General features: G+C 44.3%; 2 protein-coding genes across 4 annotated transcripts in view; both read left to right on the plus strand.

The window, feature by feature from the left end:
* Positions 1–12,969, plus strand: part of sall4 (spalt-like transcription factor 4) — a 35,575-nt gene extending 22,606 nt beyond the window's left edge. For 2 of the 3 annotated variants that reach the window (XM_088409266.1, XM_088409265.1), the window contains exons 3-6: positions 5,348–5,430; positions 7,011–9,419; positions 9,497–9,792; positions 10,996–12,969. In XM_088409266.1, the coding sequence (XP_088265392.1) occupies positions 5,348–5,430; positions 7,011–9,419; positions 9,497–9,792; positions 10,996–11,436 (3,229 nt within the window). In that variant the 3' untranslated portion in view covers positions 11,437–12,969. Of the gene's footprint in view, positions 1–5,148; positions 5,268–5,347; positions 5,431–7,010; positions 9,420–9,496; positions 9,793–10,995 lie in introns of those variants that run through there. The other variant, XM_088409267.1, reaches the window with a different exon arrangement.
* A 1,446-nt stretch (positions 12,970–14,415) lies between these two features.
* atp9a (ATPase phospholipid transporting 9A) overlaps positions 14,416–17,109 on the plus strand; it is a 29,951-nt gene continuing 27,257 nt past the window's right edge. The window contains exons 1-2 of the mRNA XM_088407817.1: positions 14,416–14,612; positions 16,618–16,762. Of these exons, the coding sequence (XP_088263943.1) occupies positions 14,545–14,612; positions 16,618–16,762 (213 nt within the window). The 5' untranslated portion in view covers positions 14,416–14,544. The remainder of the gene's footprint in view (positions 14,613–16,617; positions 16,763–17,109) is intronic.

The following is a 17,109-nucleotide window of genomic DNA, read 5'->3' on the forward strand; positions in this document are numbered from 1 at the left end:
AGAGATAATCAACTTATTTACAGTCACTGCGGGAAGTGGGGGGGGGGGGGGGGGGGGGGAAGTGTTTTCACTTTCCTGGGGGGCTTTGCAAAAAATTCCCGAGAAACAACAGATTAACTTAATGGATGTCCTACATCTGCTAGTCGGAAAAATCTCATTGCGCTTAAAGAATGCTCATTGTAATTGATGATTGATTTCATTGATTTATTGAACAACTCGGATTTTTGTTTTCACGTTTTGCTGTTGAAACGTGAACAAGTGAAAGAAAACCATCTTCCCGTTTGAAATAGCAAACGTGACCCCGGAGCACAAAGGTTTTGGCAGGGACCCCCGCCACTGCCGCCTCCCAGCAAAATTTCAGATTTGTAATTTTAGCAACGCTGCAATAGAATGCCACTCGGTGCTGCGGAGCTCCGCCCAGGCACCACGCTTAACAAGTCTTTGTTTGTTTGTCCATCTGCTAGCTTAAAGCCGGTCCTGTATATCCAGTTCATCACAAACATCGTGGATTCCTCTCAAAACACTTCCCACCACGTCCACCTCCCTAAAAAAAAAAACTAATCTGTCAATGGACAAACAGTCATAATAATCAACAATAAAGGTACACTGCAAAAGGTGACAAGCCAAAAATGAAAAAAACTATATGTGGCAAGTCTGCCAGTAAACTGCAAAAAGTCAATTTTAAGAAAGTAAAATAGGCTTATAATAAAAATATTGTCTAAAAGGGAAACTATTGTTTTAAATACTTATGTCAACACATTAAATGTAGCATTTGTTTGCTCAAAATATTCATATTCTTTCTCAGGATAAAAATGTGATTTTGAATGATCTTCATTTAAAGAGCAAGGCCATTTTTCTTAATTTGGAAATGTTATCGAAAACAACATTTTTATTGAAAGGACGGCTTTAGTCATAAGCATTGTTTTTGTGCTCGATAATTCAAGTGAAATTGTGTATTAGGATTATGTTTACTTGTATTTCAGTCATTGCTTTAATTAAGAAAAACATTAGAAATATTTTTTCAATTTTTATAAAGGTACATATATATAAAATAGTTCGTTCTTGCTTTCTTAAGAATCTCACGCTACCCAAGATATTTTTTTTCTTTTTAGACGAAAAGTAACAATACATTTCTTCCTATAGGCCTTTGCCTACTTTCTTAGAAGGTACTTTTTGGCAGTGATAAATTAGCATCATGTCTAAGTGAAGGTAAAATAAGAAACGAATTCCTTGTCATGAAGGTGCTCCCAGAGTAGGAAGTAGTCCAAATGTTTTTTTCATCCCACCCCCAAGCTCTCTTTCTGCAGAAGCTAAATCAATTCGTTTTTTTTTTTTTTTTTTAATTCGACAACAGTGATGAAAACACGGCACAAATATCAGACGATAAGCAAAAAGATCCTTGGCTCTTCACCTGCCTTTTGTCGCAAACGCGAGCTCGTTTGCTATGACACACGGGAGGAAAAAACAAGAAGAACAACGAGAGTTGCCGCAAAGCGGAGAAACAAACATCTTACGCCGACCTTGACCGGGCCGCTCGTCCCACAATGGTCAATTCACGTCGGCCGCGACGGGAGATTGGAAGGGAAGATGGCTTGAAAAACCCCGACGGCGACGGCCAAAGGATGAACGGCGAGTCGTCAAAGCCGCGTGGAAGTTGAGGCGCGGGTGCTCGTTTGGCACAAATTGGGCAAAAAGAAATATGCGACGGAGTAAGAATGATTGTCTTGCCAAGAAAACCGAATTCAATGCTTTTTTCTTCATGTTTCCGAATGGCTTCAACGCTGCAAAAAATGCCGGACCAAATGCAAGAAAGAGACTCTGAAATTTTTTTTTTAAGCAAAAAGTCAATCTGCCAATGGGGTAAGAATGATTTTCTTGCCAAGAAAACCGAATTCAAGACTTTTTTTCTTCGTGTTTCTAAATGGCTTCAACGCTGCAAAAAGTGCTGGACCGAATACTTAAAAAAGATTCTGAAAAATTAGGTGAATTGTCTTGTTTTAAGAAAAAAAAATTGCCAATGCGGTAGGGATGATTTTCTTGCCAAGAAAAAAACTCATTCAAGACTTGTTTTCATCATGTTTCAATGGTTTCAACACTGCAAAAAGTGCCCGACCAACTACAAGAAGATTCTTAAAAATGAGGATTTTTTTTTTCTTTGTTTTCAGCAAAAAAAATCTGTCAATGGGGTTTTTGATACTGCCCAAAATAGTAGAAGCACAACATGACTTTTCATCGCTTTTCATCCGAGCGAGAGCAGACGTCGGTTGGCCGTTAGCAACCATTGCACGTTGCGCCTTTTACATAACCAAAATTCTCGTTCAAGGCACGGAAAGAGTTAACCTTTGTGAAATTTCAGCTCCCTCGTGTCTTCTTTCAAAGCTTTCGCGTTGATGCGAAATACCTTTGATGTCAAGATCACAGGATTGGAGAAGAAAAACATACCGTCGAATCGCGCCAAAGCATGGAACGGGAACTCGGTATCGACAGATTTCCAAAATCCATTGACTCGGCCAACAAATGCGATTGGGACACCTCCGGTATTTATTCGACTGTTAGAGAATATTCCTTCTTTTGTCAAACTTTAAACGTGCCTGAGAAAAAGTCAAGTTAATGTATTACTTTATTTTTCCTTTTGAACTGCTTTAATTTCGTTTCACTAACGTTTGGAATGTCCTCCATTATCTGAGGCTGAAAATGATGCGGACAGCAGACAGGCTGCCAAGTTTATCTGCAATTTGTAGTATGAGGATGAAAATGATTTGCATTTGACTACGGTCAATGTCTGACTGTGGCGTTTTGTAGAGAATTCCCTACGGGTGGGAGGGAGGGGGGGAAGGGGGGGGCACGCTTGTATGAGCGCACACAGTTGCAGAAGAAGAAACAAAACAGCGTATTCAAGCATACTTTCTTATTGGGGCCATAAAGCGTCTAGACGGCACTCCCTTCACTCCGCGCCATTTGCTCATCACAGTCTTTCGCGCACTCTTTGTCAGCCGGCCTGGGATGTCACCGCCTTAGCTCGTTAAATCCCAAAGGCGCGTTTTTACGTTTTTCAAGACTCCGGATATGCCATCCCAACTACTATATATGCATTTAAAATGGACTGAAACCCAGTCAATTAAGCACTGCGGTAATCAATTACTTTAGGTCATTCATTGATTAATTACATCTCTAATTTCTTGCATTACTGAATCAATTATTTTGTCGTAGTAATTAGTAGTTTGTATTTAGTAACTATTAATTGTTAAATTAATAACATGCAGTAGACAGACAGACAGACAGACAGACAGACAGACAGACAGACAGACAGACAGATAGATAGATAGATAGATAGATAGATAGATAGATAGATAGATAGATAGATAGATAGATAGATAGATAGACAGGTGAAAATATTGATTTAGTTGAAATTGCCCCCTGTTGCCGTCCTGCGTTGAAAGGTAAACACGGTTAGGAGCGGGCTCCCTTTCCGGGAGCCCGCCTTAAAACAATGGCCGTTGCCCAAAGTTCCCACGCAACACGTTTGATCTCAGCTGACCCGCAGCAGAGTTTGGACCCGGCTTGGAATGTCACTGGTATGCTAAAAATAAATTCCTGTCTTGTGTGCATGGGCAGAGTGCTTGAACGTCAAGGAAAAAAAAATGTAACAAAGCCCTTTTGTGAACGTCACCGATTTGTCAGATTTACTTTGCGCCTGTTAGGATTAGTTCAATGAATGAGGTTATAATAATATTCAATTGATTGTTTGTGTTATGGAATGATTGTTTTGCGGCACCCTAACAACATATTTTTGATCAACTAATATAACAGGACGGGGAACGGGCTATGCTTTTTTGCTGTGTGAAGTGTAGTTGCACATCCATGGCACAAGGTGGTGCAGTGGCGCTCTCATTGTCAAAGTTCGTACGGGAGTTGTAATTTTTTTGCTGTCAATATTTTTTGCTAAATCACATAAATGATGAATGTGATTTGAAAGAAAAACAGTGCAATGTTTCATCCCTTTTTCTTTTGGTTAAATTGTTTAAAATATTGGTGTTCCTCTGTTAATGTTCCCTTTCAATTTACATTGATTATTTATTGTTTTCATTTTTTTTCAGTTTCGAATGGTTCAGTTGGTTAAAAATGTTTCTCGTTCAAATAAAAATTGGCTTTTTTTTTTTCAATTTCAGGCACCTTGATGCGCTTTGTTAAGATATTGGTACTCCTGTGTTAATGTTAATTACAATTTACATTGATTATTTATTGACTTCTGATTTTTTTTTTCCGGCATCAAATGGTTCAGTTGGTCAACAATGTTTCTGGTCCAAACATGGATTAGTACTTTCAGGCACTTAGATGCACGTTACGATATTGGTACTTGTGTTAATGCTCCGTATCAATTTACTTTTTTTTTTTTTTTTCCAGAATGGTTCTGTTGATCAGAAATTGTTCTGGTTCAAATAAGGATTGACTTTTTTTTCAGCCACTTTGATGCACATAGTTAAGATCTGGATACTCCTGTGTTGTTTCAGATCAAATGACATTGATTATTTGTTGATTTGTTTCCCTCATCAAATGGTTCAGTTGGTCAAGTGTTTCTGGTTTGACTAAGGACTGGCATTCTTTTTATTTGAGGCACTTTGATGCACTGGTTGTTTTTTCTTTCAAACTGAGTCAAATTGTTTTTTCTTTCATTCTGACTAACCTGCAAACTGTATAAACCCTGAAAAAGGTAAAGTTAACATTCGTTCAAAGTGTATTTTTTTGTCTTGCTATTGTTAAAAAGGGTACAAGTTTAGGGTACATGTATATTGTTTTAATATAGATAATGATTATATTTATGGTCAAGATGGCGAGTGTGTGCGTGTGTAGTGGTGGGGGGCGCTTTTTCATCTGCAAAAAAATAACAATAAAATAATAACAATCGAGAAGAATTCTTGCGAGAAAGGATTTATTATCGGGGAGCAAATCATTTGCGGTGACGGACGCAGTTGGAGTGTATTGTAAGTGGAGTTGGTGGGGGGGCGGGCCAATGAGCTGGGGCGTTGGGCGTCGCGGGCAAGCGCCGGCCGGCCTCCGAGCCGCGGGCCCGGCCACTGGCTGAGCTCCTCCCGCCCCCTCGCTCCGCTCCGCGAGCATGAGGCCTCGCTCATTTGAATAATGTGCGAGAGCTTGGACCCGAGCCAATCAGCTGGCGCAGCACCGCGATAACTCGCAATGCATTATTGATCATAATAATTACGTTGACATGCGCATTTGAGGAGGTAGGAGCCAAGGTGGTGGCGGGGGTGAGTATTTTTTTTAAAGGCCAAAAGAATTTGTTGAAGAAGACGAAGATAATTGTGCGGAACTCTCTTCTTTTTTTAAGCCCCGATGGTTGCAGCATGTCGAGGCGTAAGCAGGCTAACCCGCAGCACATCAACTCGGACGATCCCGCGTCCGCACAAAATGGTGAGTTTGACTTCCAATTCATGCTTTGAACGGTTCCGCTCGCGCACTTTGACCCATTTGACGGTGCCGCTCCGGGGGAAACTCGACAAATGTTACTCGGGTGTAGGCTTATTTCTGCGCTCACTTCCAATCGGGCCAGTCTTGAAGACACGCAAACTTATTTCATTCAAATACCTGTTGATTTTTTTCTCGTTTTTTTCCCCCCCTCGGACCGGGCGGTGTTGAATGAAGTCACACATACGTGAAATGAAACTTTTATCATTTACAAACCGCATCATTATTTTATAAAACACGTCTTTTTATTAAATAACCAAAAGCTTGCTTGGTTGATGTGTCGAATCTGCGCTTCCGAATCAAAGTCTCGTTTCAACTTGATTGATTTAGTCTCCGATTTATAATTGCAGGGTTTAACGTCGTTCACGGTGGTTTTTGAACTGAACGACTTTGGAGCAAATGTATGTTGCACGTGAAATTAAAAAAAATGTATGAAATGGGACTCCGGGTAAGTTGACCCAAAGGCAATAAATCCCCCAGTTTAATGCATGACTGTTTCCTTTGGTACGTCTGTGGGGGGTGGGGGATGGAGCAATGGCCCTTTTAGTGGAGCCTGTTGGGTGGGGTGGAGGATGGGGGGGGGGGGGTCTCTCTCTCTCTTTCCCTCCACCCCCACCTCCCGCTCAACCTCCTCTGTGAATGAAAAACTTGCAAAAGCTGCAATGAATTCTGCGCAACTTTCGTCGAATAAAACGTACGCGAAATACATTAGGGGGATACGTGATCATCATAGTTTTGGTTCTGTAACCACTAGGTGGGAGTTTCTACCGATACGTTTGTGATAAGAGCCCCGAGGTTGCATTGTGCGCAAATGTTCACCGTTTCCCCCTCGGATGAGTATTGTAATGCAACTTGTGTGTGTTGTCACACCGTTCCTGTACCTCCTGCTGAGCAATTATCAAGTCCAACAGTTTCTTTGGGCAAATGCAAACAGGTGGTCTGCCCCCTCCCCCTCCAAGCATTTGCATTCAACAATTCAGCCAGTTGTTGTGAAATGGAGACAAAATTAAAATGCACATTTGTCGGTGCTCTCTTGGGGAATGTCGCCGGTCCCTCTTCTTTTCAAGTGAAGTTACTAGAAAAATAAAATGTGCAATTTGTTTGACGTTGGGTGGATTGCGCTGCAAACTGCATCACTTTTTTCAGTTCATTTAATCCCCTCTTAGCCGCAATTTTTATTTTAAATACCAACGCTTCCGTCACTCTTGCATATTGTTCAGATAGACGTTAAAGGTAGTTTTGTTGCCCCCTGCTGGCCTTGTGGACAAAAGGTCAATTCAAAGTTTCTTCAGGGCCATTGACAGTGGAAAATAGCCCAAATGGAGCTGACTTTTACAGTCTCGTATCAGTGTTAGTCGCGTAGTCTTTTAGTTATGTGTGTTTTGTACGATCTTATAATAAGATGTTAATCTTGAAAAAGATTTCCCAAAGGATTTGTGCGGGTCTCACTCTGATGGCTACATTGACAGATGTTTGGAAGAAACTATCACTTAAAAGTTTTTTCCCCCCGCCCCCTCCCCTTCCAGGCATTCTGCGTGACGATCCGACACAGGAGACTGACGGGGAGGTGAAAAGGTACAGGATGGACCAGACCCGGATCTGCAACAAGTGCTGCGGCGAATTCTTCGATGAAGCAGAATTTCTGGAGCACGAACAGAACTGTACCAAAAGCCAGCAAGTGCTCATTATGAGAGACTGCGACGAGGTGACGGAGGAATTTTCGCAAGGTTCTCCCGAAGGCGCCGCCAGCGACCACGACGATAGTCGCTCCAGCTGTCTTTCCCTAGCTGCTGCTAATCCTGACCAAGGGGAAAGAAATGAGGAGGAAGCTAACGTGCGCATGGAGGAGCAAGAAGATGCGCCTGCCAGTCCCGAGTCACGCTTGCAACCTTCCCCTGAAATGCAGGATCCAAACACTTTTGAAGCCATGACTACTGACGCGCAGATTTCCGTCTCCCGGACGTCTTCGAATGCGACGTCGTCGCAGGAGGCCCTGCAGCTCATCCCCATGATTTTGGAACAGTTGGTTTGCCTTCAGCAGCAGCAGCTACAGCAAATCCAGATCACGGAACGGATCAGGATCCAAGTGGCCATGATGACGCCCCAGGGTCTCCGGTCATCAATGGGGGCGGCCACGGACCCCCTCAAAGCCCTCGGCGCCCACCTATCCCAGCAGCTGTCCGCCGCCGCGGCTTTGATAGGAAAAAGGAACGGCGGTCAGAACCCGTCGGCGGAGGCGGCCAAGCAAGGTAAAGCGTCCCTACCCGCCGGCATCCCCGCCTCCGCGGGCCTAAGCGCGATGGCCTCCAAGATGGACGTGTTGAAGGGCCTTCCCGACATGGCCGGCCGCTTGCCGCCGCTGCTTCCCGAGCCGGGGGCCGTCGTGGGTTTCCCGGGCACCTTCGGCGGAATCCAAGCGGGGTCGGATTCCAAAAAAGCCAAGGGCAAGCTGCTGAGTCTTCCCCTGGAGTCGAAGAACGGCGAGTCCTTCTACAAGCACAAGTGCAAGTACTGCGGCAAGTCCTTCGGCAACGACAGCGCGCTCCAGATTCACCTGCGATCGCACACCGGAGAGAGGCCCTTCAAATGTAACATCTGCGGAAACCGCTTCACAACCAAAGGCAACCTCAAAGTGCATTTCCAAAGGCACAAAGACAAGTACCCCAACATCACCATGAACCCTCACCCCGTGCCCGAGCACCTCGACAACATCCCCACCGGCAGCGGCATTCCCTTTGGCATGTCGGTGCCGGTGGACGAGTCCAACGAAATGAAGCCCGCGCTGGCCCATCCGGCCGCGGGGTTCCATTCGGCGTCGTTCTCCGGATTCAAGACCTTCGACGGCTTCGGCGGCGATCCGTTTTCCCAGAGACCCTCGCCGTCGACGAGCGAGTGCTCGCCGTCCCTTTCCTCCAACCCCTTCGGCCAAGAGACGGCTATGGAGCACGGCCAGAAGGAAGCCAAGGAGCTGCTGGGAACGCTGCGCCACCACGCCAACGGCAACGTCGTTCCCGGGGAGCAGAGCTCCGGCACGGCAAAGCTTCAGCAGATGGTGGACGGCTTGGAGAAGAAGACCAACGACCCCAACGAGTGCGTCATCTGCCACAGGATTCTCAGCTGCCAGAGTTCGCTCAAGATGCATTACCGCACGCACACCGGAGAGAGGCCGTACAAATGCAAGATCTGCGGCCGCGCTTTCTCCACCAAAGGCAACCTCAAGGCCCATTACGGGGTGCACAGGGCCAACACTCCTCTCAAAATGCAGCACTCCTGTCCCATCTGCCAGAAGAAGTTTACCAACGCCGTTGTTCTGCAGCAGCACATCCGCATGCACATGGGCGGCCAGATCCCCAACACCCCGGTGCCGGAGAGCCACTTCGAGGCAGACGACTGCGTCCGGCCCTCGTCCTCGCCGCCGGAGGAGAAGTCCGCCGACCGCAACGGCTCGGAAGCCGGCGCGGCGGCGGAGCCCGAGGCCGACCCCGAGGCGGCCGGCGACAACCCCGAGAGCCTCCCGTCGGGCGAGCGGAAGCACGCCGGCCCCGTCGCCTTTTCCAGTCTGGACGTCTTGAAGAATCTCACCTCTGCTCTTGCACTAAAACGACAGGGTAGCACTCCGCCCGAGAGCGAGGGGGCGGCCAAGGGATCCCCGTCTGCTCCCAGAGAGCAGGAATATCAAAACGGCCGCAGTCCGGGCGTTTCTGACTCTACCGCGTCATTTCCTTCCGCCTCGCCCGTCAACAACGCGTGCAGCCTCAAGTCTCCAGAATCGGCGGCGGGGGAGTCGGCCCGAAACGGGTACAAGCCGGACCTCGAAGGGGCCGCTCAAGATGCGGGTGAATCCAGCGGAGCCCTGGACCTCACCGCCTCCAGCAGCTTCATCCCGAAAGCTATCAAAGAGGAACCCGGTTTGCCGTTCCCAACTGGAGAATACGGTGAGTTAATCCCGCTGAGCGGCGTCGGCGTCTGTTGAGCTTTTTGAATGGACCTCATCGCCTCCTTGCATCTGCAGCTACCAGCAACATGCCTTTCGTGAGGATGCCGTCAGGTCTGGAGATGAAGGTTCCTCAAGAGAATCCATTGGGCGTCCACGGTTTGTTCGCATCTCAAATGCCCCCGGGGGCGGCCGTGACCTCGCCGGCCCCCGCGGCGCCGCGCCGCTCCTCCAAACCGCACGTTTGTAACGTCTGCGGAAAGAACTTCTCGTCCGCCAGCGCCTTGCAGATTCATGAGCGCACTCACACCGGGGAGAAGCCTTTTGCATGCAACATCTGCGGCCGGGCGTTCACCACCAAAGGAAATCTAAAGGTACGCCGCTCCTTCTCAAATACTGAGGCAGGAGCGCTACCAATATTTTTCCAATTTACATTTATTATTATTTATTGATTTGACCCCTGGGGGAAATTTTGACCCTACTCGGGCTTTTTGATTTTTGATATCAAAGGAAAAGCATACAAAAAAAAAGCACTATGAGGCTAAAATATTGCACAGATTGTCAAAACATGACTTTCAATATGCCATGCTACCATCCCTTCTAAACTCTTGCAAAAAAAAAAATATCGAAGTACACCTTATAGGTGCCAAATTTAGCCCATGTCGGGCTCGTTTACTGCCATTTAAAATTGGAAAACCCCATGTGTTATCGTGCAATTTTTCCATTACTCCTTTCGGGTTGCACGCGGTGCAATAAAACATTCAGGGTTGACATCCTAAAACCACCCGGCGGCGCTAGCGGCCGACTTAAGACATTTGCAAGCCTTGACCAATGACTTCGATGATTGGCTTAGCCTGCACTCCGATAAAGCAACATTTTGAAAAATCATAATACAGTACTCTGATTATAACATGATAAATATTCCTGTTTATATATTATGTCGTCATTACAATATGATGGGAGTCCAGGCTAAGCCAATCATCAAAGTCATTGAAAGGCTTGCAAATGGCACCAGAGGCGGTACTTAAATCACGGACTAAGCCTCCCCACAAAATGGTTTTGGGCCGTCAACACAAAAATTTCTATTGCGCCCCGCTCTCAAGTTGCTGTTAAAGGGATGAATGCAAAAATCAGGGGAAGTGCATGATAAAACTCTGGGTTTTCAATATGTCCAAAATTGACAATATGTCAGATTTTGAATGGCAGTAAATGAGCTTGACATGGGCTAAATTCGACACCTATAGGCCTCCTGTTTGCAGGCATTTAGAAGGGATGGAAAGACGGCATATTGAAAGACGTAATATTTTTGCCCCCCGGTGTTTTTTTGGAATGCTTTTCCTTTGACAGCACGCGTCAAAAAGGCCGAACGGGTCCAGATTTCCCCCAGGGGTTAAAGACGTGTGTTTTAAAGCCCGCTGAAAGCATTTAGAGTCCTCCGTGAACATAACGACCGCTCTGGCGGCCGTTGTAAAACATGTTTTTATTGGTCGTTTAACAGGTTCGTTCTCTGTTACTCGCATAGCACAGACACGGTACTGGTGATTTACGGAGTTTTTTTTTGTTTTTTTTTTCGGCAGGTACATATCGGCACCCACATGTGGAACAACTCCTCGAGACGCGGTCAGCGCCTGTCCTTGGATAATCCCGTGGCTCTCATGGCAATGAGCTCCGAGCCAAAGATGCTACCGGAAATGTTGCAGGCCCCCAAAGAACTGGCTCCCCCGCCCATGAACTTTGACCCGTCTATGTGGAACCAGTACACCACGGCCTTCAGCGGCGGCCTGACCATGAAGGCCAACGAGATCTCGGTCATCCAGGGGGGAGGCGTCCCCCTGCCCGGGAGCCCCGCCGGCGGCGCCCCGCTGATCGGCTCCACCGGAGGCCTGATGAAGATGGACGGGGCCCACTCGGGCTTGCCCGCCTCCATGGCCGAAATGGAGAAAAACACCTCCGCAGACAGCGTGCCCAAATCTCAGTTTCCGCATTTCATGGAGGAGGGCAAAATCGCAGTCAATTAATCGCCTCGGCTCTGAAGGCCTTCTCGCAAAATGAGGTACAATCCTGGAATTCGGCGTAGGTTATTTTCCCAAATGGTCTTGTCACAGTGCTCGTTCTGTAGAATTGCTTTTTTTTGTTTTTTGTTTTTTTATTAGTTGACTTTACTACTGTAGTTGTATTTTACATGAATATACGGGTATGACTTTTTTCTTTTTGGCCGTTTATCCAAAAGTTTGAATGTATAACTTTACTTGAAACCCCGCTTTAATTCCAACTGTCTTTATTTTTTGTCTCGTTGAAGGATTTGGACTTTAAGGGCTCGACTTTTTAAGGTCAGTGTGTCAGCGCCCCACGACTTTGGCCAAGTTAACCGCATAGATCCAAAAATGACTACTTTCCCTCCATCGATTTTATGACGATATGTTTTTGTAGGCGCGTGTGGACAAATGCCCGTTGCATCCATCTCAGTTTTGAATGACGTAAGTGATGAAAACGCTTGTGCTTGCCAAGTGCCTAACTTGAATCGTGTGCGTGCGTGCGTGTGTGCTGTTGAGGGTTCGTTTCAAGGCTCCGGTAGAACTTATTGGGATTTGTAGCACGTAGCATTTCTTGCGTATCAGATTTACATCCAGAACTGGCTGTCTGCCGCCTTTGTTTTGGCGTCATATTTGCGCGGCTGAGCTTCACATGCAGAAATATTGTCCAGCCTGCACTTTATTTGAGGTTTATACGGTTACATTTATTGTTGCATCTCGGTCACACTGCTTAACTCATTCAATGCCAAAGACGTTTTTTTTTTTTTTTTTTAAGTCGTTTATGTTCTTCCACCCCGTGTTAGACTAAAGGAGGGCGCTATGAAATGTGTCAATTGAGAGCTGTTTTTGTTGGATTCCTTGGAATTTTAAGCTCGCGACAATAAAGTTTCTCTTTCTTTCCTGCATGTATGGCCAAATAAACAAATACCTCGGATTGAATGCCTCAACTCACAAAAGCTTTGTAAAAATACGTCTTTGGCACCAATTGGGTTACTTAATCGCGCGACAAAGGGGCAAGAGGAAAACTGCATGCCAGCGCTCAGATTGAATGGTCTTCAAGTTGTAGCATTTTATTTATTTATAAATCACTAGGCTTGAGTTTTGGGAGCTAAGTTCTACCTCGTTCTCCACGCCTCCCTTCTCAATGTTAACTGTGCATTTCTCCCCCAGTCCATTCTCGAGTTACGTCTATTTTACTTTCTACTCTAAATCTGCTGTGTTGAACTCCAATGAATGTATCACAGGACACTTTACACAAGTCAGAATGCTCAAGAGTTCATTTGAAGCCCCTGCTGTACATTCCTTAGTAATTATGCATGTGCCAAGTTGTGCCTTTTTATTTGGTTTTGTTTTGTTTGCGAACCATGTCAGAACTGCTTTTCAAAGATGTCTCTACAATTCAATGTTGAGCCGGTGTGGCTTGTTTACAGTGTACATTGTTTGGGGGCCAACCCCCCCCCCAAATGTTTCCTTCAACTGTGTTTGCTGGTTTTGAAAAATAAAGTCCTCAATTTTTCAGACATGCAAGCGTTAATTTACTCATGATTGCACGCGCACCGATTTTGAAGTACCCGCATGCTATAACAGGAGTTTTGTCTTAACCCTGGGGGAAATTTTGACCTGACTCTGGCTTTTTGATGTGTCAAAATAAAGCATTCAAAAAATACACTGAGGCTAGAATATTGCGCAGATTGTCGTTCCTTTTAAATCCATGCAAAGGTACACCCTATAGGTGTCAAATTTTGTCCATGTTGGGCTCATTTACTGCCATTCAAAATTTGGAAATATTATCAATTGTTTGCATCATGAAAACCCAATGGTTTATCATGCATTTCCCCCAAATCTTGCATTAACCCTATCAACGGCAACTCACGAATGGGGCGCGATAGAAATGTTTGTGTTGACACCCCAAAACCACTGGGTGGTGCTAGCGCACAATTTATGACATTTGCGAGCCTTTAATGACTTCGATGATTGGCTTAGCCTGGACTCCCATAATGCAAAAGTCGTCAAAAGTCATAATACTGTAATTATGACATAATACGTGTTCTTATTTCAATTTCATAAATATATTGATATACAGCATGGTTACTTTTGCTATTATTTTTACAAATTTTGTACATAAGGGGGGGGGGTGCCCCCCCCACACACACAGAGGGCTTAAATACACTCACAATTAATATTAAAAAGGAAACATGAGTCGCATCTTGAGTGTGATTTGTGCATCCTCATTTGTCATGCAAGTTCAGTGTCTCTCGCAACATAAACTACTTTACATGAAAAATCACAAGTCATACTACCGAAAAAAAAAAAAAAGAAAGAAACCACCTTAAATTAGCATATGTATGTACTGAGTGTACTTTCCGCCATGTGATGTAGTCAAATGACAACTTGTGGGGTAGGCCTAAAAAGTTCTTGGATGGGTGAAAATCTACAATTGGATGTTTGAAAGCGTTTTGATTGTTGTATTAACATAAAACAAAGAAAAACTTCATTCAATCATTGTGTATGCTATCATAAGACAGAGCTGTTTGACTTTTGAAATTTGACTTGACTTCAATTTGATTACATTTGGATTTTAGGGTCTACGATTCTGAATGGTAGATCTGTTTCCTTCAAAATGATTTTCAATTAAATCCGATTCAATGAACAATGACTTCTGCGTCTTACATGAGCAATAACATCACACTACTTCTGTCTGCTTTGCAAGACACAATAACAAAAGGAGACAAAGTGTCGGTTTTTTAATCATTTGTTTTTACATTCATTAAGTTTTGAATTGTGAGGAGCGTGTGTTTTCCTATATAAACAACTTGTGAACCACAGCTGCTACACTTTGAAGCCATCTATAAATCTCATAGCCTTTATTATTATCGTTATTATTTTTTTTCTTTTTTTTTCAAAATTTGATTTGGGGACATTTTGAATCGATTCTGAATCCATTCCCTCGCCCACGATCTTTGTGGCGTGTCCCTCCCGGCTCTCTGTCTGTGTCAGCGACACGGTGCGAAGCAGCGCCAGCCTCCGCCCGCCCAGGACCTCCGAACCGGCCCAGCCAGGCTGCGTGTCGGCGGCGTCTTTCGTCCGGACGGAATGGCCGACAATATCCCCCTGCAGCCGGTCCGGCGACCAAAGAGGAACAACAGCAAGCACAGACATGGGTAAGGCTCGTTCCAACGTCGCACATTCGTCATTTGAGGAACCCTGTCGCTTTCTCCCTTCCAGCCATCCTTTTTACCACCCACGGCTGATTTATGTTGAAAAGCCAACACAAAACCCTGGCGAAACGATATGTCACGCAAAATATATTTGATATTTTTTCTTATGAATATCAGGCGTGCGGTGTTGTTCTAATGTGTCTGTTTAGCAGCTAGCTTTAGCATTAGCTTACATCCTTGTTCCGGGGCGTGAGTGCAGCAAGTGCACCTGGAAGACTACGTCAATATTTTCCTCTTGAACATTCGTGTCGCAGTGCAAACTCGGCCACGTGCAGGCCCCGAGCATTGTTTTTACTCATTGTATTTAAAAGTTCTTCAAAGGATATTCTAAAGATGTTCAATAGAGAGACAGGCCTCGTGCAGATTGATGGAGATGCTTTGAAAATGTCGCTTTAACAGGTGTCCAATCTACGGCGCGGGGGGCCTTTCGCGGTTCGTAATCCACATTTTGGTGACCAGCAGCGTATGCCAAAAATACATATCGACCGCAGCGCTTTTTAAAAGAGTAATAAGCCACTTTGAAGGTGGAAACAGTTACAAGTGTGAAAAACACAATTCTAATTCATCTCATCACTTAACTAAAAGCCTCGACTCAATAGTTTTTTCTTTAATTAACAACAAAGTGCTTCTATTTAGGTAATAACGCACCCAAAGCAATTTAATATATCAAAGTAATCACTTATTTTAAGGACCAAAAATACTCATGTTTTAAATACGAAAATGATTAAACTAATCAATTATTTCAGTAACAAAGTAATCGGTTTAGGTAGTGACCATTGCTACCAAAAGTAATTAATGTATAAAGTGAATTGTGTACTAAAGTAATTGACTGCTGTAGCAGTTACCCTGTGATCTGTGCTATTTGACAATATCTTTCCCAGACTTTGTTTTTTTTTTTTTTTTTTTGAACTTCTGAATTGGGACTCCCCCCTGGTTTACAGCTAGCATTGTAGTTATTAATTCATCATGAGGTCACTGAGTTCATTTGTGTGGAACGTTAGCCTGGCTTGAACTTTAGGAGTGCTCACCTATTTCCTGATGAAACAACAAGTTTTTTTCCCCCCTCTCTTTATGGACATGCGGTTGAAGCATCTGTGAGCAACACATTAACTCAAGATGTGATGGCGAATTCATTAGGACGCGGGTTTCAAACTCTTTTTAGCTTGCAGGCTACAAGCTAAAATCTATACCCAAGTGGGCCGGACCAATTAAGCCATGGTATATATCTATATAACTTGATTAATATATTTATTATCCTTTAATAATGTATTTATTATTCTTGTAATAGTGTACAACACAGTACCAGTGCAACATCATTATTCATCATAAAACATTAACATTTATATTAATCATAAAAAAATCAAGTTTTTCACGTATTGAAAAAACAATTCTTTTTATACTTTACAAAATCACCTCACTGGCCCGATTAAACCTGTTTGCAGGCCAGAAGCGGCCCGCGAGCCGAAGGTTTGACTCGAGCAAGTCTTGAGTTGAGAAACGTACAGCGCTATTTAAGAACCCTTTTCCCGATAACATTTCCAAATGTAATTTCAAATAAAACAGTTTATCCCTAATCTGTGATCATATTTCAGACATTTAATATCATTTTAAACGTGAGTGATAATGACTACTCTATTTGGACTGGTTGATTTTTTTTGTCTTGCCAACATTTATCAGAGCTCCGCCCCCTTTCCGTCATTGTCAGTCTGTTATTTTATCAAGGGGAGGGGGGGGGGGGGGTCCGTCATTCATCAGGCGCTGGTCTACTTCTGTCTGCACTCATACTAATGTATTGCCTTTGATGTAAAGAGCAAAGAATTGCACAAAAAGACTGCATAAGGGCTAAATATATTTTGCAATACTCGAATGCATGAAGATCACTTTTTTTTTTGTCATCTTGAGCCACTTGAATTGTTGACACGGACGTTTGTTTTGAACTTGGTCACAGGTGCTGCCCGTGGTCCAAATGTTGCGGCATGTGCGACTTCCGTCCCCGCACGGTGTGGCTCGGCCATCCGGAGAAGCGGGAGCAGAGGTACCCCCGAAATGTCATCAACAACCAGAAGTACAACTTCTTCAGCTTCCTGCCTGGGGTAAGTTCATTTGTGTTTCTTCATTGCAAGCGTTTAGATTTTGTAAGATTTGACATTATTTTTTGCCTACCCGGTATTGATCGTCTGACTTTTATAAAATGTAAAAATATGTCTTTGGGATTGAATGAGTTGATGTTAGCACACATGAATAAATCGTTTGTGAAGACAATCATCCAATTACCGCGTTTTACACTGACAACCTTAAAATGTTTTGACGTGAATGTGTTATATCTTATTTGTCTGCACGTTTCTCGCACGTGAAACTTAAGGATGGCGGTTGCTGTGCTTTTTTTTTTTTTTTGCATGTTTTGCATAAGCCTTTGCTTTCTACAGTAGACATATTCATT

This window comes from Hippichthys cyanospilos, chromosome 2 (assembly GCF_059441005.1).
Source record: "Hippichthys cyanospilos isolate Australia breed blue-spotted pipefish chromosome 2, RoL_Hcya_1.0, whole genome shotgun sequence".
Classification (NCBI taxonomy): Eukaryota; Metazoa; Chordata; class Actinopteri; order Syngnathiformes; family Syngnathidae; genus Hippichthys; species Hippichthys cyanospilos.